This window comes from Podarcis bocagei (assembly GCF_964188305.1).
Source record: "Podarcis bocagei genome assembly, chromosome: 15".
Classification (NCBI taxonomy): domain Eukaryota; kingdom Metazoa; phylum Chordata; class Lepidosauria; order Squamata; family Lacertidae; genus Podarcis; species Podarcis bocagei.
Window position 1 is genome coordinate 3767438 of NC_138141.1, and position 26255 is coordinate 3793692.

The 26255-nt window shown below is 43.3% G+C and overlaps 1 protein-coding gene across 1 annotated transcript in view; it reads left to right on the forward strand.

The window, feature by feature from the left end:
* Positions 1 to 26255, forward strand: part of ADAM28 (ADAM metallopeptidase domain 28) — a 77692-nt gene that overhangs the window by 46369 nt on the left and 5068 nt on the right. The window contains exons 11-24 of the mRNA XM_081171641.1: positions 4001 to 4131; positions 7971 to 8148; positions 9659 to 9748; positions 10631 to 10826; positions 11252 to 11354; positions 12660 to 12816; positions 14113 to 14193; positions 16992 to 17070; positions 19028 to 19130; positions 19910 to 20006; positions 22203 to 22268; positions 23153 to 23209; positions 25019 to 25096; positions 25828 to 25896. Coding sequence (XP_081027767.1) covers positions 4001 to 4131; positions 7971 to 8148; positions 9659 to 9748; positions 10631 to 10826; positions 11252 to 11354; positions 12660 to 12816; positions 14113 to 14193; positions 16992 to 17070; positions 19028 to 19130; positions 19910 to 20006; positions 22203 to 22268; positions 23153 to 23209; positions 25019 to 25096; positions 25828 to 25896 — 1485 coding nt within the window. The remainder of the gene's footprint in view (positions 1 to 4000; positions 4132 to 7970; positions 8149 to 9658; positions 9749 to 10630; positions 10827 to 11251; positions 11355 to 12659; positions 12817 to 14112; positions 14194 to 16991; positions 17071 to 19027; positions 19131 to 19909; positions 20007 to 22202; positions 22269 to 23152; positions 23210 to 25018; positions 25097 to 25827; positions 25897 to 26255) is intronic.

Consider the following 26255-nt stretch of genomic DNA (forward strand, 5'->3'; position numbering starts at 1 on the left):
ATTGGGTTGCAGGCAAGGAAGGCTTATAAAATGGCATTTCCTTACTACAAACATAAACCAACTTATCGGCGGTGGCTTCCTCATCCTGGGAACTGGCTTTTGCATGTGGCTGAGTCTTAGGAATTTGTTGTTGTGCACGGCTGAGTTGGCTTAGAGTGAGAGCAGACTTTGCTCATTCTGTTCCGGGATGCTTGAGGAACTCAATTCCTGTGAATTCCAAAGTGAAGAGACCGAATCCACACAACCCGTGTTAATTGTAATGTAATTATTCTTCTGTTTTCACATTTCACTGATTTTTGAAACACACATCTCCGCTCAAAAAATATGCCCAAATGCTTTAAAATGTGTATTTAGGATAAACTACACATAGGCCAGGGACGTGGGTGGTGCTGTGGTCTAAATCTCAGAGCCTAGGGCTTGCCGATCAGAAGGTCGGCAGTTCGAATCCCCATGACGGGGTGAGCTCCCGTTGCTCAGTCCCAGCTCCTGCCAACCTCGCAGTTTGAAAGCATGTCAAAAGTGCAAGTAGATAAATGGGTACTGCTCCGTCGGGAAGGTAAATGTCTGGATGGTTTTTGACCCTATCTCAGCATGGCAAATAGAGATAATTGCAGAATGTCAAAACAAAGCCTTAAGCATGAAAAATAAAATTAACATTGACCCTTAAAGCAGCACAATTAAGGGACACACACACAAAAAAAACATTCTATATTTTGTTTTCATTTGTAATGTAACAAATGGTGTGGAATACAAATGTGTTATTGTATTGTGGCGATTTGAAGGACTTATGGTGCTCCAGAACAAATACAACTCAGCCCAGGCTGTTAATTTGTCACAGAACAAGATCTCATTGGGTGGGTGTGCCACTGGGTGAGACGGGGGTCATGCTATTGTGCTATCCTTCCTCTCTGCATTCCCCCACTCACTGCTTTCACTAGGCTGAGGTGGTCAAGGTTGGGAACTGGTGGCCCTCCAACTGTGTATCTAGTTTTACCAATTTATGCATCACGGAGCTGTGGTCTAAACTAAGCCCTACTTAAGCGATGCGGGTGGCACTGTGGTCTAAACCACAGAGCCTAGGGCTTGCCGACCGGAAGGTCGGCGGTTCGAATCCCCACAACGGAGTGAGCTCCCGTTGCTCGGTCCCTGCTCCTGCCCACCTAGCAGTTCGAAAGCACGTCAAAGTGCAAGTAGATAAATAGGTACAGCTCCGGCATTTCCGTGCGCTGCTCTGGTTCGCCAGAAGCGGCTTAGTCATGATGGCCGCATGACCCGGAAGCAGTTCTGCAGAGTCATTCGCGACTGAACTTAATGGTCAGGGGTCCCTTTCCTTTACACATATACAGTGACTGTTGCTCCAGAGCAGGGTTAGCCCATGTGGCCATGCTGGCTAGGATGGATGGGAGCTGGAGCCTAACCACATAGGGAAGTTACCACATTGACTCCCCCTACTCCAGGAAAAAAAACAGAACTAGATCTAATGTGTGGAAGTTGCAAGGGAGCAGATTTTGGATAAGTGTTAGTAGAAGGAATGGCAACTGTTATTTGACAGTGGAACAGGCTTTCCCGAGAACTGGTGAGTTCAACTTTGCTGGAGGTAATTACACAGAAGCTGGAAAAGGGGTTGGACTGGATGACCTCAGGGATCATTTCTACCTCTAAAATTGAACGATGTAGGCTGCCTCGAACCCTGTGGAAGGAATGACCAATGACAGCAGCTGAATGGCTGTGAATTGTGGCCTGTGGGGTGCTTGGAAACTTGTTCCACTTTGCAGTCTGAGGCAGGGAGCAACAAAGAGGTTTTCCCTCGAGCCTTTGGTGGGTCACCACATGTAGCTGTTAGGCTGTGTCAGCCTTGGAAGAAGCTCACTAATTCTGGAGGCCTAGATCTTGCTGAAATATCCTGGGAAGGAAACAGAAACACCACCAGCCTCCACACATGCTGTTGGAGCATGCCATGCATGCTGTTAGATTATTAATTTCATTTACTTTTCCCCTTTGCCTAAACACTTTGGCCTGCCTGAAAGCAATGTAAATTGGAAACAGAACATATGAATAAAAGAAGCTACTCAGAAGCAGCTCGCCTGGCAGGGCAGAACCACAACCCCAGCTTCTTGGTGACACCATTACTGCTGCTTCCCTAGAGGAAGGGGGAACCCTGGTGAAGCTGATCTGGTACACCAGATAATTTGGGCAACCTCCTTGGGGGATGGGGAGGGATTGCAATAGTGGGTGGAGCAACAAATATAAATTTTTATCTTTGGATAGTGGGCTAGTTTCCACATATACTCACTTCTGCACATATCTATACATTAAGTAGCCCTCTCCACCCACTATCTAGACAAGCAAGAGACATTAACAAAGATCAAGGACAGGTTGTAGCCAAGCAAAAGCACTCGGCTTTTTTTCAGCTGGAGCTCACCGGAACTCAGTTCCGGCACCTCTCAGGTGGACACCATTGCCTTTCTAAAAGAACAAAGATGGTGTTCATGGTCAGTTCTGGTACCTCTTTTTCTTGAAAAATAGCACTGCAACGAGGGTGCAAAGTAGGGCCAGTCGGGCATGGCCGGGGGGGGGGCATGTGGCCTGAGAAGATAGAGAGGTCTGGGAGGCTGCGTTTGAACCCTGGGCCTGATGTTCCCCATCCCTTATCCATTGAGGAGCCGTAGGTCTGTCTAGTTCAGTATTGTCTGTGTTGACTGGCAGCAGAGTTTCAGAGAGGGGACTTATCTCTAGCCCTGTCTGGAGATGCCAGGGATGGAACATGGAACTTTCCCCATGCAGAGCATCTGCCCTCCAAGCAAGTTGCAGCCCTTTCAAAAAATGCTCTCTTGCATGTGATGCATAAATAGAGAATAGAGCCGAGCAGAAATGTTTTCCCCCAAATTTGCTTTTCCATTCAGAAGTGGCCATTTTTTTGGGGGGGGGAGGGGTTCAGAAACTGTTTTTGTGAAATATTTTACTGGACCGGTGGCACCTGCTACCTCCCCTCTGTGCTCCTAGAAGAAGTATACATCACAATATAGTTTTATTCCAAGGGCAGAAGTGTGGAGGGGAATTGGCAGCCAATGGATCATCAACAGAACCACCTTGCAGCAGTGATAAAACTATGGGTTTTATCCAGTGCTTATCCTACACAGAAAAGATCCATTGAAGTTAATGGGCATGGCTAACTTAGGCCCAGCGGGACGTGGGTAGCACTGTGGTCGAAACTACTGAGCCTAGGGCTTGCCAATTTAGAATGTTGTATTATTTTATTGTTGTTAGCCGCCCTGAGTCCGGCTTCGGCTGGGGAGGGCGGGATATAAATAAAAATTTATTATTATTTATTAAGGTCAGCGTTCGAATTAAGGTTCGAATCCCTGCGACAGGGTGAGCTCCCATTGTTCAGTCCCAGCTCCTGCCAACCTAGCAGTTCAAAAGCACGTCAAAAGTGCAAGTAGATAAATAGGTACTGCTCCGGCGGGAAGGTAAACGGCGTTTCCGTGTGCTGCTCTGGTTCGCCAGAAGCGGCTTAGTCATGCTGGCCTCATGACCCGGAAGCTGTCTGCAGACAAACACCAGCTCCCTCGGCCAGTAAAGCGAGATGAGCGCCTCAACCCAAGAGTCGTCCGCGACTGGACCTTCGGGTCAGGGGTACCTTTACCTTTGTTGTTGTTGTTGTTTAGTCCTGTGTGCCTCTTCGTGACCCCATGGACCAGAGCACACCAGGCACTCCTGTCTTCCACTGCCTCCCACAGTTTGGTCAAACACCTTTAACTTAGGCCCCTTAATTTTTTGGCAGCTATTCCATATTTTTTAAAGAAGTGAAAAAATAGCTGCTATTAACAAACAACAGACCCTTGAAAATGACTAGATTTTCCTCCCGTCCCTCCACCCACCTCCAGAGCCTAATATTCACTCAAAATTTCTTTGAGCTTTTCCACGCAATGCTAATAACCACCATCATCTTCTGTTTCCTGGAAGACTAACAATAGGTTAACTGTTCTCCCTTCTGCAGGATCACAACCCAAACCCAATTGCTATTGGTGCAACCATGGCCCATGAAATGGGGCATAACTTTGGCATGAATCACGATGCAAGTTTCTGTAAGTGCAGTTCTGGATCATGCATCATGGCGGCGCAACTCAGGTGAGTCCCCTGTACCTGCCAGAGGAGTCTGGCAAAACCTGTGGTTGCTTTTGAATGCAATTGCTGCTAAACAGTTTTGAATTAATAATTCAACTATGTTGCATGGGACTGTTGCCAGGATGGTGCAGTTTTCTGAAAACTCTGCTGGAGAGCAAAAGTGCTTAACCCATCGTCTACTGAAACTAGCACCTGCTTCTTTGTTATCAGAGGAGAGATTTAGTTAAACTGGGCATAAAAACTGGGTTTTCTTACAGCCAAGTGGTATATAAATTTTGTTAAATAAATATAATTAGAGAGAGCAATCTTGAACTGATAAATGGTGGGAGTAGAAAGGGTTAAGCAGCCCTCTCCACGTTTCTTCCACTTAAAGTGGCAGCACTTTGCAGCTGCTTTTCATTTTTTAAGAAAGTTGAGAGACTGTTAATGCATTCCTGACTAGTTCCTCTCTCAGTGAAATCAATAGATCACAGAATTTTGTTTGCTGGCTGATTGATGTTGTTGTTTTGCTTAGGCTCAGAAATAGGTCTTGCTAGACATGGCTCTATTGCAGACTTCCATTGCTGTCTTTTGTGTAAGCCTCTTGCAGCCTTGATAGAGCATGCAGTTGTTTGGAAAGTTTCTGTACTTGCTGCAAAAAGCCCAGGGTGCTCATTCCCTCATGTTCAGGGAGTTATTTGATGGAATTTGTGCATCATATGCAGTTTTAATATGTGAAAGGATTTCTTTGGTGTTTCACACAGAAGCACTTGCTTCAAGAATGTCTGCTTTTCCCCAACAAGCAAGTGCTGAGGTTTCTGGTGCAACTTTGTTATGACCTTAACAGAAAACCGCGTCTGGTTGTGAGTGGTTTTCAGTAGACCCCCTTTTGCTTTCATGATGTGACTTGGTGACCATTGCTCACCCACATGCCTCTCCCCCTCCCTCCCTTAATATGTGCTTTCCGAAACAGTAGAAACATCCTTTGATATTTTCCCTCCTCTGAATTCAGCCATGCAATTCTCAGGCCAAGCAATGTGTATAAAAATGTGTATGCTAGTGTAAAATCTGCACAAAAATGCTTATATTGGCAAAAATAACATACAAAAATGTAAATAAACCTGAGAAATTCACACTAAAATGCTGATGAGTTTTCATGAGGACTTTAAAAATGACAAAATGATGGTGAAATGTGGAAAACTGAACTTAAGATGGGAGGAAAATGAGAACCCACATCCCTTATCCTCAGGGAATGCTGTTTTTCCCGGCCAACGCACCAAGAAATGTAGCCTTATGAGGCTTTGTCCTCGGGTGGGAAAAATATTGCGCCTGGGAAAGGGAAGTGGGAGTCAACAGACACTCAAGGAATAGTTCGGAGAAAAGGCTTTTATTTCTACCATCCATGAACTGGTAGAAGGAGCAAGTGTGATAAGTCACAAAAAGCACGCACGAGTTCACAATCATGTGCACAAACATATATACCCCTTCCAGATCCCTCCCCCTTCTTCCAGAGTCCTGCCCCTGAGTTCCTCTGAGCATGAACAGAAAGCTGTCTTGGGACTATTTTGGACTCTTCCCAGGAAAGGGGGAATGAGAGCGGTTCAGCATGTCCAAAGATGTTGCAACTGAATGAGATAAGATTCGTTTCTCAGGCCCGAGTATTCTTGGCATTGACAGAGGCTATTCATTTGCTTTTAAAAGTAACATTTTGCCTATGCACAGCATCTTGTGATAGAGCAGAGGAAAGCAGAGAAAAGCTGTTTTGGATTTTTAGAAGACAAAAGGAATTCTGGACAGTTTTGAGGCCTGGGGTGATTTCACAGACAGGATTTGGGTATCCTGTCACTTCAAAAAAAAAATATGACAGATTGGTCCATCCCTAATCTCTATTTAAGTGTTCCTTTAACCCTAAGCAAATTGTTTCACGGTAGGGCCAAATGAGACCTTACACTGGAGCTGTGTGTGTGATTTTTTTTATTTCTGCAAATGCAGCCATTAGGTACAATTTGGATCGAGGCCATGCATGGGAGGTTTATCATGGACCCAAAGCAATTCCTTGGAGCTTTTCTTAGCCGTGGAGGGGGAAAAGCAGAAAGCTTATATTTTAAAGCCAACACATCTCCCCCTTCAAAGCTCATAACAGGTCTGGAGGAGCAATCTGCATTGGGGCCATGATATTTCAAAGAAGAGTTAGATCATTCTAGCTCTAGCCATGGCCCTGATAAAAAACAACAGCTGCTTTAAAAAATTACATATGGAATTCCAAACACAGAGCTTTAATGTAACACATAGCTTGGCTGCTAGTTTGACCAGAATAAAGCTTTTTCAGATGAAGTGACTGAATAATAATAATAATAATTTATTTATTTATACCCCACCCATCTGGCTGGGTTTCCCCAGCCACCCTGGGCGGCTTCCAGAAAAATATTAAAATACAATAAGGACTGAATATTGACATTACATATAAACCCCTTAGCAGTTTGGGACCAGTTTACTTGTAGGATCACCTTACCTCATATATGCCCAATTGACTGCTTAGATCTGCTGAACTGGCACTGTTGCAAGTAATCAAGACCATTTTTCAGCCGAAACTCACCAGAACTGAGTTCCTGCTCCTCTTAGGTGGGCACCATTGCCATTCTAAGAGAATAAGGGAGGTGTTCATGGTTTCTTTTTCTAGAAAAATAGTACTGCAGATAACACTCATTCTATACTTGAAAGAAATCAGCCTTTTAATGTGGCAGGATCTACACGTTGGAACTCCTTGCCTGTTGACATCAGGAGCCTGCTGATGTTTTTTATCCAGACATACAGATGTTGGCATGTTTTGATCTTTTACAGTTAATTTTAATTATATTTCACGTGTTTTAATTACTTGCCTTTTGTACTGTTCTATTGATAAATGTAATATGTCTTGTAAACTGCTTAGAGACTTTATTTTTTAAAAAATGGATGTGCATTGAGCAAATCAGTTGCAGTCTTCCCTGGTGACTTCTTCTTGATGGAATGCACGTCTCTCACAGGCATGAACATTGGTCACCAAGTCACGCTGTGCAAAAAGGGATCTTGCATAATACTAGTGGCAAGGAGAAATAGGTTTCTTAGAAGTCTATACAAAATTATGCAAGAAAACTGCACCACAGTGTGAGAATTCTTGTCCTGACTGTGGTCTTAGGTTTTGGTTCTCATCCAAAATACAACTTTCATTGTATTTTTCTTTTCTTTTTTAAAATGACTATAAAACCTGGTCTTTAGACTTGTGCAGAATCTGTGAGAACTGGTTGTGACATATTGAGGGGAAAGGTGTGTTTGCATCTTATATAGACTTGGGGTAGATGTGGCCAAAATTGACACAATAGGAAAACAAAATTTGCACCACTCTAGTCCATCCATGCATCTGCTGTGTTTCCTAAAGAATTTGAGTGAGTTAGTGATGATGAATCTTTGCTTATTTAGGACTATAGGAAACTACTAAGCCACACTATTTAAATATCTGTGCAGCTGGTTCTTATATTTTAGAAGCCTATTGTGGCATTAAGCAATTCATTGATTCCTGCATTGCAGGGAGTTGGGCTAGATGACTCTACAACTCTATGATTCCAATAGATATAGTCCATCCATACCAGTATTCTCTGGCTGACTGAGAATGTAGATCCCTTTGGTTCTTTGCTAAAGGCTTTCAGCTTGAGGTGGTGGCTGTGATCTGATGCAGAGGCCTTTCTCGTCACCTGTTTGCTGCTGCCAGACCTGTGTTGATTGGAGGTGACCTTCTGCCTGCAAAGCATGCATTCTACCACTGCACTATATCATCCCTCCCAATTATTGGCTAGAATAATTTCCCACATATCTTTTCATCTTTACAGCTACAAAACTCCCCGGGACTTCAGCTCCTGCAGTTTGCAGGATTTTCAGAAATACATCATGGACCGGACCCCATCCTGTATAACTAACATGCCATCTCCAAAAGATATCATTGCAACCCCCGTCTGCGGGAATGACTTTGTTGAAGAGGGAGAAGAATGTGACTGTGGCTCTCCAGAGGTATCTGTTAATGAACTGCTGTGAAAAGAAAAAAATTCCTTCCTGTAGCACCTTAAAGACCAACTAAGTTAGTTCTTGGTATAAGCTTTCGTGTGCATGCACACTTCTTCAGATACAGTGTATCTGAAGAAGTGTGCATGCACACGAAAGCTTATACCAAGAACTAACTTAGTTGGTCTTTAAGGTGCTACAGGAAGGAATTTTTTTTTTTTTGACTATGGCAGATCAACACGGCTACCCATCTGTGCTGTGAAAAGGAACTTGTCAATGGGTGGAATTCTTAACAGAATCTTATGGCTGTTTCATGGCATAACTGAGTGCACTTTCACATTAAAGAACACATGGATTGGCAATGCAAGATAGCAGTGTACCAATGTCCCAATTTCAAATTTGGAAATTTTAATTTTGAAGTGAGGGTTGCAAAAGTTCCTTAAAAAAATATTATTAATGCAGATAGAAGTGGTGTATCCTCTGTCTGAAGGAGCCAGGAAATGCAAGATGATACCAAATTGGAAAAAGAAAATGATGTGTGAAGGGAAATAACTGCAATTTGGGGGGTTGGGCAGGGGGGTAATTACTCAACCTGGGCAGCTGCCCTCTCCCTGGCTCTGAGACAGGGTCCACAGCTATTGACTTCTGTCCTGGGGCCTGTGAGATACCATTTAAATTTTCCACAGTGCTCCTGCCATCATGTCACTTGGGCATTGTGGGAAAGTTAAATAGCCACCCGCTGCTCCCACCACTTCTGAAAGACAAATCCACTGATGTAGGAAAGAGTCCATCCGAGGATATGTTGCTGAGGACCCCATCAAACCTGGATCTTGTCCTGGGATAACTACGTAGCAGCAGCAGCAGCAGTGCCTTTCCTTTTCCTTTTTCCTTTCCTCTCTCCTTTTTCCTTTTGCCAGCACAAGACCAAACAATGCACCTGGAATGATACAATGCCATGATGTAGTATCTTTCCAATAGGGCCTTACTTAAAGTAACAATGTGGTAGCTACTCATTAACTCTTCTGTGGGAACATAGAAGAAGCACTGAATCTGGCACTGGGTGCTGAACATTGAACATTTCAGATTGTTTTCAAATGAGAAGCCAGAGACCTGCTCTGAGCGTGATTTGCAATTGGCAGGGAGAGGGTGACAGTCTCTTGCATAAACCCACGAGGAGCTAGACAGAATAAATTATACAAAATAAAAGGGGGGAATATTATGCAAATATACTTGGTTTGCACAATTTATGCAGATTGCAAAATTAAACTTTTCTTGACACCTCATTTAAATTAGCTTAGTGCAGAATTTTCATTTTTCATTTTGACTTTTTTTTACTACCAAGGTCACACAGCTCTGGTTAAATAAGCATCCGCCTTTCAGTTTACAATCATTAGTATTTTAGATGAAGTGCGCTGAAGAAATACTTCCCTCCTTTATTAGTTACCCATCTGAAAAGATACTAATTGGAAGAGATCAGGCAAAATTAAGTTGATAATACAGGACTGTTCTTGGTTTTAAGGAATGCAAAAATGACTGCTGCGAGGCTGCAACTTGTAAACTGAAGCCAGGTGCTAAATGTGGATATGGGGACTGTTGTGAAAATTGCCAGGTAAGGCTTTGTTTCCTACACTGAAAATAATACCTCTCAATTCTGTTGCACATTGGTCAAATGGGGATGTAATCTCTGTTTCTCTCTATTGCCCATATTGAGCATATTTATATTCTTTCTGGGTTGCTTTCTAAAGCTCAGTTGAAACTTATTAACATGTCTGCATAGGAATTTGTGGGGAGGCTGAGTAGTTCTGTTGCCACGAGAGGAATGGACCTCTTATGGCAACCTCTTAGTTCTGGTAAGTAACACAAGTTGAATATGATGGTCTCCACTTATGGCATGAATGCCATTGTGGCTTTCAGGCAATTTAACACCATAAGTTGTAGCCAATTAACTTTACTCAGACTAGATCCAGTGAAATTAATGGACCTAGGTTAGCCATGTACATTAATTTCAATGGGTCTGACTTAATGTTGGATACAACCCTATGGGCTCAGTCGGGAATCCAGGCTATTTCTGGACTTCTCCAGATGACCTGTTTATTGAGCATTCATTCTGATTTGTTTGTGGAGAGCTTATAGAACAATGAGCATTCATACTTCTTGATGCATTTCCCTGCCTCTTTCCTAATTGAAAAATAGTTCTTTTCGTGTTTAACAGTGGATTTATTGCAGTAGAGCACTTTAATCCACATTGACTTTGCGAAACTAAATTTTCCCGTATGTGCTTGAATCCCCTCCCACAAACACTGAGGGTCTTGTGGAAACCCCTGGAGCTGTTTGGGCTGGGATGCCCATCCTTCCCTACTTGGTAGCCAGCATGGCAGAGAAGAGAAGGCTTCACTGTAGACTGGATGAACCATGATCATTTATATTTGATCTCCACTGCTAAATATGATAAATAATGAGGGATTGGATGACCTTTCTCTTTCCCCTACAGATTAGAAGAGCAGGCGCTGTATGCCGGCCAGTGAAGCATGACTGCGACCTACCAGAACTGTGCACAGGGACCTCTCAGCAATGTCCCATGGATCGCTTCCGAGTGAATGGATTCCCTTGCAAAAATAACGAGGGTTACTGCTACATGGGGAAGTGTCCCACTTTGCAGAACCAATGCCTTGCACTTTGGGGGCCAGGTGAGTGAACCCTGGAGTTACTGAACATCTAACTTGAAAGAGGCTTACAGATTTGTATTCAGTTTAACTTGGTCTTTCCTCCTGAGCCAGAGCTCAGCTGAGGATACATTGGTGTAATTCCTGCACTGTAGCACAATCAGGGCTCAGCTGCCTCCGCTGGGACTCATCCAGGAGAACCGAAGCTGGTGTGACTCCCTGAAAAAGGGTGGGATGGGACAAGGAGAGACTTACGCCTATTCCAAACCTCTTTCAGCTCAGCCACAGCACCTAGCAACACAGCAGAAAAAGGACTGGTAAAAAGTTGTTACTTCTGATGTGCCTTTGGCTTGATCCGGCACTGTGTTGTGCTCACGTTCTGCTTTTGCGATTCATACCATTATACTGCTACATGCTGAAGATTTAATTTATTTCTTTTGCCTTTTCAGGTGCCACAGTGGGTGTGGATTCTTGTTATGCTATAAACCAGAACGGGGTTTATTATGGCCATTGCAAGAAGGCTAATGGCACATACATACCATGTGGAAAAAAGTAAGCGCCACAAACACAAATCAGTCCCAGGGCATAGTTGTCTGAGAGCACATCACCTTGGGTCTGGTCTGACCAATTCCTGGGGACCCTATGCATACCACCTTGGGCTCCGGAATGAGAGAAAGGTGGGGTATAAAAATATCCAATAGGAGGCATCATGAAAAATTAAGCAAGGGCTCTTTAAAGGTCAGCCGTCTCTGCTTGATTTCTACAAGGAGGTTCAGCTCAGGAAGCACAACCTGCTGCAAATGGTCCTCCAGTTCTGCTCGCAAACACCATGGCTCTGCTCTCACCTTTAAAGACAGGCAGATTATGTCAGCTGCGGGTGGTGGGAATTGGGTTCTTTGAGTATTCTTTCATACCGTGAACCGTCTCCTAAATGAGCTTCAGAGTGCTGGGCTACTGCAAACAACCCAGTTAATTTGGGGGTGGGGTGAGCATAAGGATGAGGGAGAAACTAGATTCAGTTCACATTTAATTAGCACATTCGGAGACAATATGTGAAAAATCCTTCAAATTTTGCACCTCTCTGGATTTTGCAATGCAGTTCCCCAGATAAGTAACGTGTTCAAAAATGCATATTAGGGTTAAATGCGCTTATAAATGTATATATTAGTGAAGATAGCATACAAAAAAGCATTAAATTAGGGGAAACTGCATGCAAAAATGTGTATATTAGTCAAAAGATCATACAAATAGGTGTATATTAAATTTGCTCTGAAATGCTGACAAATTTTCATGAGGTTTTCATATAAAACCTTTTTTGGGGAAAATTCTTGTGGAAGTGCAAAAAACTGTATTTAAGACTGGAGGGGGGGGTGAGAAGCTGAGAGAACCGAAATTGATAGGCAAAATAAAAAAAAATCCTTCCAGTAGCACCTTAAAGACCAACTAAGTTAGTTCTTGGTATGAGCTTTCGTGTGCATGCACACTTCTTCACATACCTGTAACTGAAATTGATAGGTTTATCCATCCTTAGATGAGCAGTCTTCTGTTTATCCTATCTCTAGTAATGAAATAATAATAATAGAGTCATAAAATTGTAGACTTGGAAAGGTCCCTGAGGGTCATCTAGTCCACCCCCTGCAATGCAGGAATCCTTTGCCCAAGGTGGGGCTTGAAACCACAACCCTGAGATGAAGAATCTCATGCTCCACCAACTGAGCTATTCCAGAAGGGCAAACGAATATCAGTTAATCTGGTGATGCATGAGGATTCCAAATGAGAAAAAAAAATATGACTTTCCTAATTAGTCTGTTCTTGTTTAAAAGAAAAACTCAAGGTAACCGTCTGCTTCCTTTTCAGAGATATAAAGTGTGGCAAGTTATATTGTACAGGGGGCTCTCGAATGCCTTCAACTGGAAGTCTAGTGTCGTTTGATACGTGCAAAGGCAGTTTCCCAGGCAAGGACCAAGAAGATGGTGGAATGGTTGCCACTGGAACAAAATGCGGAGAAGGCATGGTTAGTGACTCACATCCTCTTCCTTGGATCCACAGGTGTGGTCAGGGGGGAGGTTTCTCAAGCACAATTTCTGTAATGCGGTTGTTGGAATTGCTGCAAGAACAGAGTGAACCTTTTCACACCGGTAGCTTGCCAAGCAGGGCTGCACCTTTCGGGTTCATTTGTCAGCCATGCTTCTGATCCTGCCTGTGAACTGAGCCTGTCCAAGTTATGTTCACATACTTCAAATGCTGGCACAATAATATCCTGAATGCTACAGCTTTAAGATTTAATTCCATTACAATTTTTCTGAGCCTTTTTAAGGAGTGAAATTGGCATGCCCTTATTCTCTGAAAGCAGAAGTCACCTACCTGGCTCCCATTGGGGCTCTGGGGCCCTTGAATTCCTCTTGTGGTGCCTAGGAAGCCCTCTGACCCCACACTCTCTGCTTCCATGAGGTGATGAGGGTGGTTACCTTCTTCGTCCCTTGAAAAATGCCTAGAGCTGAAGGAGGAAGCTGGAAGAGTGATGTTCTTTTCCTCTCCCTTTACAAGGTTCAGACTAGTTCTACTGGATCTTTTCCCAGATGCCTTGGGAAAAGGAAGTGTGTGTGTGCTTCTGTCTCATGTGGGGTGCTCAGTGCTTTTTTTAAAAAGGGCTACTGAAGGGTATGCAGTACCAGCACCTCCTTTTGTTGTTGTTAAAAAGTGTGGCACTTACTGGAACATCTTCATGGTGAGTACCGGCACCTCTTTTTGTAGAAAAGAAGCACTGGGCTTAGAAGAAGCACATCTGGCCTAGAAGGGAGAGAAGTGACCAGAGGAGGTGTCACTCACAGCATCCACTCAAAAATTCAAATGTGCCCATGAGCCTAAAAAAGTTGATGATCCCTCTTCTAAAGTGACATGGATCTTAAGATGGAGGTCAGAAATTAGTATAGCTCAGTCATGACTGGCCATCTCCTCCCCAGCCAAGCAGGTCTCTAGACTCACAGGCTCAAGAAACTGACAAGTACCCCTTCTTTGAGGACACAACAAAGCTAGAAAGCTGCCATATCAGACTGTGATCTGAGCTGCCTACCAACATGGCGGGTGGGAGCACAGGGTCAGAAAGTTATATCCAGTTACACTATTTGTACCTTAAGCCAGATATTATCTATACTACCTGGCTGAGGCTATCCATGTTCCCACACAGAAAAGGCTCTTTCTCTTTACTCACACCTTGAACCTTTTAACTGAAGCTTCAGTGGTGTTCGGTTTTGCAGAAAAGAAAAGAACCGCCCCACCCTGTTGATCATCTTTGGCGTTTTGCTTTCAGGTCTGCAGCAATGGGCAATGTGTCGAGATTGAGAGAGCCTACAGGTCTACCAACTGTTCTTCCAAGTGCCAAGGACATGCTGTAAGAGTTTGTTGTTGTTGTTGTTTAGTCGTTTAGTCGTGTCCGACTCTTCGTGACCCCCTGGACCAGAGCACGCCAGGCACTCCTGTCTTCCACTGCCTCCCGCAGTTTGATCAAACTCATGCTAGTAGCTTCAAGAACACCATCCAACCATCTCATTCTCTGTCGTCCCCTTCTCCTTGTGCCCTCCATCTTTCCCAACATCAGGGTCTTTTCCAGGGAGTCTTCTCTTCTCATGAGGTGGCCAAAGTATTGGAGCCTCAGCTTCAGGATCTATCCTTCCAGTGAGCACTCAGGGCTGAATTCCTTCAGAATGGAGAGGTTGGATCTTCTTGCAGTCCATGGGACTCTCAAGAGTCTCCTCCAGCACCATAATTCAAAAGCATCAATTCTTCGGCGATCAGCCTTCTTTATGGTCCAGCTCTCACTTCCATACATCACTACTGGGAAAACCATGGCTTTACTATATGCTGTAAGAGTTACATCACGGTTAAGGGAAGAATAATGGTGGCTGCTTTTTAGTGGCCTTTGTAAACGTTCTGCTTAGAGACACAAACCTTTCCTTCCTCTGTTGAGCATGTATGCCTGTATTCTTCACCCTTCCTCTCACAGTCTTCTCCCAGGACCATGTTCCTCAATGAGTCACTGAATTTCTGCATTGGAGACTTTGGTTCTTTTGCTTTCGCCCACCTCTGCCCATGCCCAGTATTTCTTCTGTAGCTTCCAGTGCCCCAGTTACAAGATACTGTGTATGCTGCTCTCTGATCTGTCTCTACTAGGGATGGGGAAGAGAAATGTGTTCAGTTGCATTTTAATGAGAATTGGAATGCAGCTATCCTTCAAAATTTTAACTTATCCTAATTTTTGCAATGCAGCTCTCTAACCCAGATGTGTATATTGGGGAAAAGTGTGCACAAAATACACATATTACTGTGCAAAACTGCATTGTATTTGGGGAAATTTCCTTCAAAACTGTATACATTAGGTAAAAATGCACACAACAAAGTTTATACTAGGAGAAGGAAACAAAAATGGATAGATTCACCCATCCCTACTTTATACTGGAGCCAATGAAGATGTATCTGGACATGTACTTGGGCTCTCTGGTTGAGGTTAACCCTTGAGTCCCATGGCATGAAGAGCCCAGAGTTTGTTGCACTAGCCAAAATGTGTGGAATTGGATGCAAAGTCCTCTCTTGCTGGCAAAACCTGATGGTGAAAGCAAGCCCTGAACCAGATGGCATTTCAACAGTGACCGTTAAATGTCACCATTATTATTATTATTATTATTATTATTATTATTATTGTTGTTGTTGTTGTTGTTGTTGTTGTTGTTGTTGTTGTTGTTTTATTTATTTCATAAAATTTATTTACCACTTTATTGTAAAAACCCTCAAAGTGGTTTACAAAAAAGAAATTATTAATTTAATATAATTACTATATTGTTGTTAAATGTGTTATTCTGTTTTTTAAAATATTATTTAATATTTATATCTTTCTACCAATAAGTAAAAGGGACGCGGGTGGCGCTGTGGGTAAAACCTCAGCGCCTAGGACTTGCCGATCGCATGGTCGCGGTTCGAATCCCCACGGCGGGGTGAGCTCCCGTCATTCGGTCCCAGCTCCTGCCCACCTAGCAGTTCGAAAGCACCCCCGGGTGCAAGTAGATAAATAGGGACCGCTTACCAGCGGGAAGGTAAACGGCGTTTCCGTGTGCTGCTCTGGTGCCGGTTTGCCAGAGCAGCTTTGTCACGCTGGCCACGTGACCCGGAAGTGTCTGCGGACAGCGCTGGCTCCCGGCCTCTAGAGTGAGATGAGCGCACAACCCTAGAGTCTGTCAAGACTGGCCCGTACGGGCAGGGGTACCTTTACCTTTACCAATAAGTACCCAGAGAAACTTACAAAAGAAGGAAAAAAGGAAACCCTAATAATACATTGAAGAATAAGCATGTATTACTAAAAAACTTACAGCCATGAAAAGCAGCAATTAAATTAACAGTCTGAAGACAACAGGAAGGGAGCCAGGTGATGTAGGCCCAGTGTAGGCCATCCACTGTCCTGAGCAAGACAGTTTTGGTCCTAAAAGCAGGACAGGAGCAAAATTGGTTTCATCCTTAAAATCCTAGTGCTGAGAAGTGACCACACACTCAGGCACCTTGCCCAAATCAGGAAGATTGGAGACAGGATCATAGTTTCTAAGGTTAGCCAGGTCATCATAGCATGAACATGAGAAAAGCCCTGTGGAGTCTGGACAAAGTCCCATCTTGTGCAGCATCTTCTTCTCACAGCAGTCAAGCAGATGCCCATGGGAAGCTCACAAGAAGGACAGCAGCAGTCTCTCCACTGCTGGAGTCCTGGCAATGGGTGGCCAGAGGTCTACTTCTGTAAATTGTGAGGGCCATTCCTTTCCACAAGGAGGCCTTGACCACCTTTGACTCTCAGGTAGACAAGACATTTTTGAAAGTTTCCCCCTTCTCAGAGAAGTCCGTGTGTGTGTGTGTGTGTGTGTGTGTGTGTGTTCAGTATTTTGGCTAACAGCTGATGACTTACACCAATTTTGGGATTGACTGCAGTTTTGATAATTTGTTGGAGCTGTGCCTTTGTTATCTATATAATTTTGTATTTATTTTAAAATGTTTGTTTTATGACTTGCACTGCATTGAATAACAGACCTGATCGAAAGGCAGGATAGACATCTTTCCAATAAAAATAAATAAATGAATGAATAAAGCAAGCATGGTCTGCTTCTTTTCCATGTGCCCATTTTAGAGACTAATGCTAGCTCTGTGCTATCACAGGTATGTGACCATGAGCTGCTATGCCAGTGTGAAGAAGGATGGGCGCCACCAAACTGCGATGACCCCACAGCAAATAGATGTGAGTTAAAGCAGGGGGCCCCTGCCACACTCCCCCTTTCTTTTCACCTAACATAACCGTGGACTCTTTTGTCATATGGCTAACAAAATGGCCTCTTCCCCAAATTTGCCACCCAGTTCACAGATGATTAATTTTTTGGGGAGGGGGATTTGGGCTATTGGGTGAGGACTTTTGAATGGATTTGGAGGCAGGCTTACTATTTGCAGTGGGGGCGGCCATGAGTGTCTACCCCTTTTAAAGCTCTAAACGGTAAAATGAAGGCAATGATGGAGCTCTTCTCAGAAGCTACTAGTTTGCAGCTGACATGAATGCCCCAGATCCAGCATCGTTCTGGAGTATTCTGGGGTGAAAAATGGCACCCACCAGCCGCTAAACAGAGCTTTATTGTTACCTTATTGGGAGTTGGGGGGTGGGGGTGGCGGTGGCACACCTTCTCTGCCACAAATGGTAAACCTGCCTCACCATGAACTCTTCGAAAAATCCCACCTGAAATATTGGCCGCCATTTCAGGGAACAACCCACCCTGTCCCAATATTGTTGAAAGTTTGCCGCTGCAAACTCAGTTTGGCATAAGCCACTTCTCTGTGTGTTCTCCTGCTCCACATAGCTGGGCTAGTGATGGAAGTGAATGATCATTTAGGTAACAACATCAGGACATCAGGTAAGTTCTGTAATACATTGCTGGAGTTGTGATGGGGGAACTCAGTGCACGGCTGTCATTTGGGGTGACTCACCTTTGCTTCTTATAAATTCTTCCCTTACTGCTGATTTCAGTGGCATTAGGTTGACCATATTTACCAGTTCTCTCTCCAGGACATGTAGCAAAGTGTACACCAAACTCTCTTCTGTTGCTCTGCATGACTGCAAGTTTCTCCTGATAAAGTAGTAATCTCAGGTGCCCCAAAGTATTAACAAGTTTATAAAAATATTGCAGGGGGGTTAATAACTAGTACAATCTTAACCAAATCTACTCAGTCCTACTGAAATCCATGGGACTTATCCCCAGGTAAGTAATTTGGGGAAGGATCCTTGGGTAGCAGAAAAACAGATGCAATCATCCTAGCATACAGTGTGATATCATCCTGTTGAATTCTTGCTGGCTTGATGATGGCCAGGAAGAGGAGACTAAGAGCTCTATTTGAAGAAGGATGTAGTTCATTACTTAGCTGCAAGATGACCCTTCTCTGAGCAAGAAGTTGTAGGCAAAGAGGATGGTGGCCCATTATTTATTTACCAATTATCAACACATTTCCTTATTATATTTTTATCCTGCCCTTCACTCCAAAGAGCTCAGAGTGACACACGTTATTCTCTCTCATGCACACATTTATCCTAGAACAGCAACTACAAGCTTTTGCGTATCCAAAGCAATTCACTTACAGTAGCTTGTTTTAATCCTTACAATTTCTGTAAGATGGGGCAGTATAATTAACCCTATATTATAGATGCCAGGCGATTCTCTAAACCATGGTTTAGATGGTCACAAATGAACTGCAGCAAAGCCTCAGGTAGGTTCATATGCAACCTCCCCTCTTCTTCTTTCACAAAAGGAGGTGAATTTATTCACCTTGGACTAAACCATGCTCACCTTGAGGTGATTGTGGTCTCTCCATAGTTACAACAAACCAGGGTCAAACCATGCATTGATATTCTGGTTTGGTAAGTAACTAGAGTTCGAATAAACCACAGTTCCCTCATGGTTTAGTCAAAAGTGAGAACAGAAGCTTTAAGTCACTTTTGGATATGAAGGAGAAGAGAAGGGAAGGTGTGGGGCTTTCTGACACACTTTTGTGAAAATCTAGTTCATCATGAACTGGTCCTCAGGCTGACAGAATGTGTTTTGGATCATTTCCTATGTCACACATGAGGAATAGGGAGTCTTTGGGGAAGCATGATTTCCAAGAATTATCTCTCAGTACAATCTCAGATTTGTTTATGGCCTGTTCTTTTTTTGCAGATATCATCATCATTGTTGCAGTGTTGTTAGCCATTTTAGTCACAGCAGTCACCATCATTGTCTTGTTCCGGTACAAAATTTCAAAGAAGAAAAATAGTCCAAGGTGAATCTTTTAAGTGAAGAATTGTCAGCCAAAATTTTGCAAAAGGGTTTAACTGCTGGATTTGCTAAGCGCTCAATACTAGGAATGGCATGTGTGGCCAGATTGAACATTGGGATGGAAAGCCAACTCTGGCTAGTTTGAGCAGTAGAGACTTAGATTTTGGATGCCAGAAACCTGCTGATTTGGAGCTATAATTCGCCTTGATTAAAAGCAGGGCTGGAGGACTTGCAGCTGTTCAGATTAGGGATGGCTAGTGCAGCCTGTCTGTAGGCACTTGCACCATAAATTGTATGTGTTTTGTATTTATGCATTTCTTCATAAAACACAGTTTTGTATGCCCGTTTCCTGTAAAGTAATGCACATTTGTATGTATTTTGTACCAAAACGGCAAGGCAAAATTCAAAGTGGAGAATTCATATGTGTATTCAAATTCGCATATAAGTCTGAAACCAGTTTGGTTTCCTTTAAAATACTGTAGGGCTAGACAACAAGCTCTTCTGGAATCAGTCCTCCTGATCAGGTATACTTCAATGCTTCAATGGCAAAATCCAGAGATTCCCCTCCAAGAGCACTGTGTTCCTTTGGAAAGAAGGACGGGATATTATTATTATTCTGGACCAAACAATATATGATTCAGGAGAGACAGTGAAGGTCTCCATTCTCTGTCTCTTCTGCATCCTATATTGTTTGACCAAGACTTCTACATTTCTGGGTACAGAACACAGATGTTCTAAGTTATGAATTCAATCCACATGCTAATATTTACTGTTTTTTGATAGCACCCACAAGAGTGTGGCTGGATCCACAAACCATGCCTTCTCAGGTCAAGATCAGAAGAGAAGACAGCATCTTGGCCCTGTGCCTGGCCCTCCAGAGGTGAGAAGCAACACAAACTGTTTAAACATCTGGGCAAAAGCAATGATCCTGTACCATTTGCAGTCCATTCACTTTGAATAAGGTTATCATAAACATTCTTCCCAATAATACTGGCCCTCAGGTGGCTGAGTTTCTGTCAGTTTGGAAGTAAAATTGGGCTACACAAAAGTTCTACATAATTAGAGTACTTCCTAGGTAACCCAGGTTCCTAAGTTTGTAAAATAAATGAACAATATTTTTTAAAGAAAACGACAAAAAAACACCCTTACAAGGAATTGTAAGTTTCCAGGATATACAAAATAGTGAGGAAGCTGAAGATGGCAGACAGGGAGATGAAACTGAACTAAGAAGCCTTTAATGGGTTACAGTAAGTATCAAGAAGAGGAGGATTAGGGATGTGAGTGAGCATGCTGTCAATTTACTGAATTTTCCACTCCATAAGACACACCTAGTTTTTAGGGGAGGAAAACAAGAAAAAAATATTCTGAACGAAACAGTGGATGTATGATTTTTGTGGTTCATGCTGTGGCCACAGACATGTGATCTGATGGTGAATTTGGGAAGACCCAATGCAAAAATCCTGAGGATCCATGTGGATCCGTGCTTTGTAACCACATTTTTGCACCATTGCAGCCCCAGGAAACAGTGGATTCGTGGATATATTTTTTTATGCAGGCTGTAGCCATGGACATGCTATGTGATCTGATAGTGAATTTGGGGTGACCCAATGTAAAATCCTGAGGATCCATGGGGTTTTACCTCCCCTCTCCCAGGCAGCCTCCACTAACTTCCCTTATCTCTCTCCCAATCCCACCGATCAGCTGCTTCCTTTCAACACTCCCTTCCCTCTTGTTTGCCTTAGTGTCTTTTCCTTAGCTGGAGCAGTTTTTTTGCTCCTCCTTTTCTTCTAATTTCTCTCCTAATTGCTTTAGTCTTCCTGTTTCCCCCCTTTGCAAGTTTGCTGTCTTTACCTCCCTCCTCCCAGGCAGCCTCCTTTATCTCTAGCGTCCCTTATCTCTCTCCCCGATCGGCAAACAATCAGCGGCTTTGTTTCAACACCCACTTCCCTCTTTAAAAAAAGGGGGGGGGAGCATGATCTGCTTTTTGCCCCTGGGCAATTCAGCTCCAGGGACCACGCATTCGTTCCATAAGATGCACAGACATTTCCTCTTACTTTTTAGGAAGAAAAAAGTGTGTCTTATGGAGCGAAAATAACACCCTCTCCTGGCAGTATGCAAGAATAATTCAAGAGAAAGGAAAGCAATCTTTTTTTTTTTAATTTTCCCACTCCAGGGAATCCACCCCATGCTATATACCAGAACTGTTTTGGTTCCATGGTCCAAATCCTTATCAGGATCCACCATACTGGCCAAATTTGATAGGCGGGTGAAGCTACCCACCTTTCAATTTCATGATGTCATGGGATTTGGTGCTTTGAAGTCCCAGAGCGAGGACACTTTGCTCCAGTGGGCTTTGGCAAAGCACCGCCCTTACCTGTATGACATCAGGTATAGGGCGGGCCAGTATGGCTTGCCCAGAATGGCTTATGGGTCAAATAGAGAAGGGTGATGAGCCCAGATTGGCTCATGAACCAGAGGTTCCTTACCCTGCTATATAGCTATGCAATGCTCAAGTTCTCAGCAACTCCAAAACTGAGCCCCTAGCGTGGTGCATTTATTTCATTCTTTATTTTGTTTGTTAGTCATTTTACACTAAAAAGTCTCAAAGTGAATTAACAAGATATAATACAAAAATAAAACCAATTAAAAACCAGAAAACATAAAACAATGTACCATATAAAATATCCTAAGATGCTCACCCAACAACACAAATATAAAGGGTGAGTCTTGCCCTACCTCCTGTGTTTATCTTGTATTTGTTTTAATTTTCTACTGAAATATCTCTGATTTGTATCCAGCTAAGTCACGCTGAGAGTAGACCCACTGAAATCAATGGACACGACCTGTTTAACCATCCACTGATTTCAGTGGATCTGCTCTGAGTTTGTTTTAATTTGATACAGCTCATTGACTGTAGCACTTGCACGTCTACCTTTCAGTCCTGAAGTTACCGTCTATATGCTTCTCTAGCATGCTTGTGTAATGTGTGAGATTCATGTGACAACTGAGGATACCTCATTGTTGTTTTGAAAAGCAAAGCTGGCACACTGTTTTAAAAGCTGTTCCCTGCTTTTAGGTCACCTCTTCCAGAGTTCTGCTCCCTCCACCTCCACCCCAAGCAAACAAACCACCAGTTTCTGTTGTAAGTAATATTAAATGAAATAGTTATTCCTTAAAATATGGACCACAACAACACTGGAAACTAGAATGCTTCTGGAATTAATTGTTTGTGAATTGCAGCCTGAACTGACCAATCAGCACCAGCTGGATAAATGCACATATCAGAATACAGTTGTTCTTTGTATTTTACACTTCTCTGAATTTTGCTCAAGAATGTGCAAATGTGCATATTTTGTGATAAAATAAAATACATTTAGAAATGCATCCTTTGAAAAAATGTTCAAAAATACGCATTGAAGTACACGTTTTCATGTGGGTTTCTAAAAAGAAAATTCACCAGATTAAATGCACAAAGGGGTTGGAACAGAAAGCCTGCTAAATTGTCTCTGACCCAGATTAGATGGTACCATCCTTTCTCCTAGTAACAGTAAAATCTAAAAAAAACCCAGCAAATGTAATGCAATATGCAATCTACACAATTATATCCCATCATTCTGACAAGGAAATATATTTATACTAATGGCAATGCTTAAAAAAAGAATGAAAACGATATCAAAAATTCGCAATACAATTGTATGCATTTCTGGTCAGAAGTAAATTCCACTGCATTTAATGTGACTTGTTTTAGAGTAAACATGTGTACTATTATGTTAGTTACTTTAAAACACACACACAACCACACACAAAAAATTAACATGTCACAGATAAACTTGAGGCAAAAACCTTCCTCCCCAGCATGGTGTTTTTCATGTTCATGGAAAATTTTGTTCTTTTAACCTGGGGAATGTTGAAACGTGTGTCTTTGTGATTTGTTGGGGTTCTAGAAAATCAGGTGGCATGAAACTGTATTCAGCTATTCCGCTTTATAGAAACACTAATCAAATGTTGCTTCCTATAATTCCTCAGCAAATTCCAGATGAACCGTGCAACCACATATCAACCATGTATCAAAATGCCAGAATGGTAAGTTCCTAAATGAGCCCAAGAAGGATCCTTCTGGAGGGGGGGGGGGGAGCTGAATCAAGAGTGCTATTATTTCCCCAGTAATATTGACCACTGGTGTTGCATTGGAGTTCCAGGGGGATCATATGGCACCATTTCTCAACTTCCATATCTCAATCCATAGAAGAGTGAATAGGGTGTTAAATCCCATGTTTTTGAGGTCAAGGAAACAAATGGGCATGCTTTAACTGGCTGACAAATAGAGTATATTGAATCAGCAGTTTCTTCCATCCAATTTATTTATTCCATTTATTCGAGGGTTGGACTATATGACTTTTTGGGTGCCTTCCAATTCTACAATGATTCTATGGGCCTAAAAGGGACGCAGGTGGCACTGTGGTCTTCAGCTTGCTGATCATGAGGTTGGCAGTTTGAATCTGCATGATGGAGTGAGCTCCTGTTGCTCTGGCCCAGCTCCTGCCAATGTAGCAGTCCAAAAGCATGCCAGCACAAATAGATAAATAGGTACTGCTAAATGGCATTTCTGTGAGCACTCTGGCTTCCGTCACAGTGTCCCATTGCGCCAGATGCAATTTAGTCCTGCTGGTCACATGACCCAGAAAGCTGTCTGCGGACAAACGCCAGCTCCCTCGGCCTGAAAGCAGAGATGAAAACCGCACCCCATAGTTGAATTTGACTGGATTTAACCATCCAGGGGCCGTTTACCTTTTTACATGATTGTGGGATGCTTGTCTAGATGAATAAAACAATGAGTTGGACTTCCAAAGCCATCTCACCCTGAGTTAGCCCTTTGGTCCCTGCAGCCCAGTATTGTCTATACAAAGGCTGGGGAACCACTTTTGTCCAGTGAGCCAGATCAACTAGAGCCACTCCTCCACAGGCCACTTTTGATTGGTGGGTAGCTCCACGCACCTGTCAGTCACCTGCCAGCATATGACATCAGGTGAGCCTGCTGGAAAGCAGCAGGGCTTGTACCCGGTGCTGAATTTAAACAGTTCTGAATGCAAAAGCTATTGCCAAGGAAAAATTGGGAACACATTCCTGTGCTCATGATTGTTCCTTGGCAGCTTAGGTTTTACCTCCCTCTCTCCAGTAGTTATATGGCATCTGGTGAGTGGGCATGGCTTGCTTCAGCGAAGGTTTTCTTATGGTAGAGTTCACATAGCTTGTTGCATGGCCAGCACACAGTAGTAGTCCCTTTGAGTAGTCCCTTTCACCACACATCTACACCACCAATCTACATAGGTTTTATCTGTGGTGGATCTTGGGGTGTCAAATTCAGCAGCGCCCTGTGTGACGCAAAAGTTCAGTGTTCCCGGCCTCTCGCATTCTATTCTAAATCATAGTTTCAGCATCCCCTATGGAGTCCCCGAGGCTCTATGCCCAGTGTGACTGAACCAGTTGTGCTCCCCTAAACCCACCTCTGGTTTTATACAGATTTAATTGTTACAGCTTACTGCAAAGAATCCAGGGCATTGTTGTTTGGGGAGATTGCTGAGAATTCTCTGTGAAGAGTGCCCTCTCCTAAAAGAACTGCTGTTTCCAGAGAAAAGGAAATGAATGTTAAATTGGTATAAGTCTATGTTGCACACATAAGCCCTGACAACAAGCGCACTTAGCTGGCAATTGCTGCAGACAGCTGAGTCAAATTCTGAGTATGAGCAAAACACAGAAAGCACCGCTCCTGCCTGGTTTTCTGTCCCCTAAAAAATTGTGCCTTCTTCAGATATCCTTGCCTGCTGTCTTGATATCTTTGTTGCTTACTATGCGGAAATGTTTTAGATAATCTCCTGTTTTCTTTTATTCCAGCCAATTGTAAAGCCAAACATTCCTCCACCTCCAATTCCAACTGCCAAGACAGGGTTTTCTTCTGTCAACAGCAATGCAGTAAGTAATTGCTTCAGGATTTTCTCTCTCCTTTCTAACTGAATGCTGGTGCAACTATCACCAGTGTGAATCTTCTTCAGTCAACTAGTTGTCCATTTTCACTTTTTCCCAGAGAGAGAGGCTGCAGCTAGAAAAAATGGCAGAGGTAGTTCAGATGCCATTACCCCCAAAGTTAATGAGGCCCTCTGTTAACTACAGAAGCAGCCTCAAATCCTGATTTCAAATCCTGGTTAAGGGGGAACCTTGGTAAAGGTTGACAGGAAAAAATTCAGACAGATTACAGGTGGAGCCTGCAGTCCTGTGCCTCCCACCCCACCCTGCTTTTTGAATGTGAATTGGTTGTAAATCTCCTTGAGATTTTGGGTTGCATCCAACTAAGTTTTATTCAGGGTAGACTCACTGAAATTAATGAACCTAAGTTAGCCACACCCATTAACTTCAATGGGTCTTCTCTAAGTATGACTGGCAAATCATCCTCACCCACTGCTTTTAAGACTGCCGTTTGTTTTTACCTTATTTTGTACTGTGCTGGTTTTGTGCACTTTTGCAGAAGGCAGAATAAATCTTCATTATGATTAATATCATATTTATTTATTCATTGCGTTAATATTAATTGGAATTGGAATTTTCAAATAAACTCCAAATAAGCTTCCTGGGTGGGTTGGTTGTGTTGAAGAGAGAAAAGGGGGTGACTGACATCTGATCAGGAAAATGTGGCACTTCTCTTACAGGCAGCAGCAATGACGGCAACTCCTTCTCCCCACTTCAAGCGTAAGACAGCTCCTCCACCTCCGCCCCAGGTAAGGAGCCCCAGGAATCACAAGGAAGATACTGAGCTGCAGAGTGTCCTATCGCCTGCTGTTGGAGGCAGGAGGTCTTTGAATGATGGCTGCTGGGAGCAGCAGGTTGGGAGTGTGCTGTTGTGCTCAGGTCCTTCTTCTGGGCTTCCCCTAGCTTGGCAACTGCAAGAACAGCATGCTGGGCCAGAAGGACCCTGTGGCCTCATCTCTCAGGGGAAGACACAGCAGCCATTTTCTTCATTCCTGTGGGAATGTGCTCAACCATAACCTTTTGTTCCCTGAGGCAAAAAACGTGAGGGAAGGAAGCCATTTGGGGAGCGTAGGGCAGGCTATGCAGGCCTGCAAGCAGAACCTGAGCA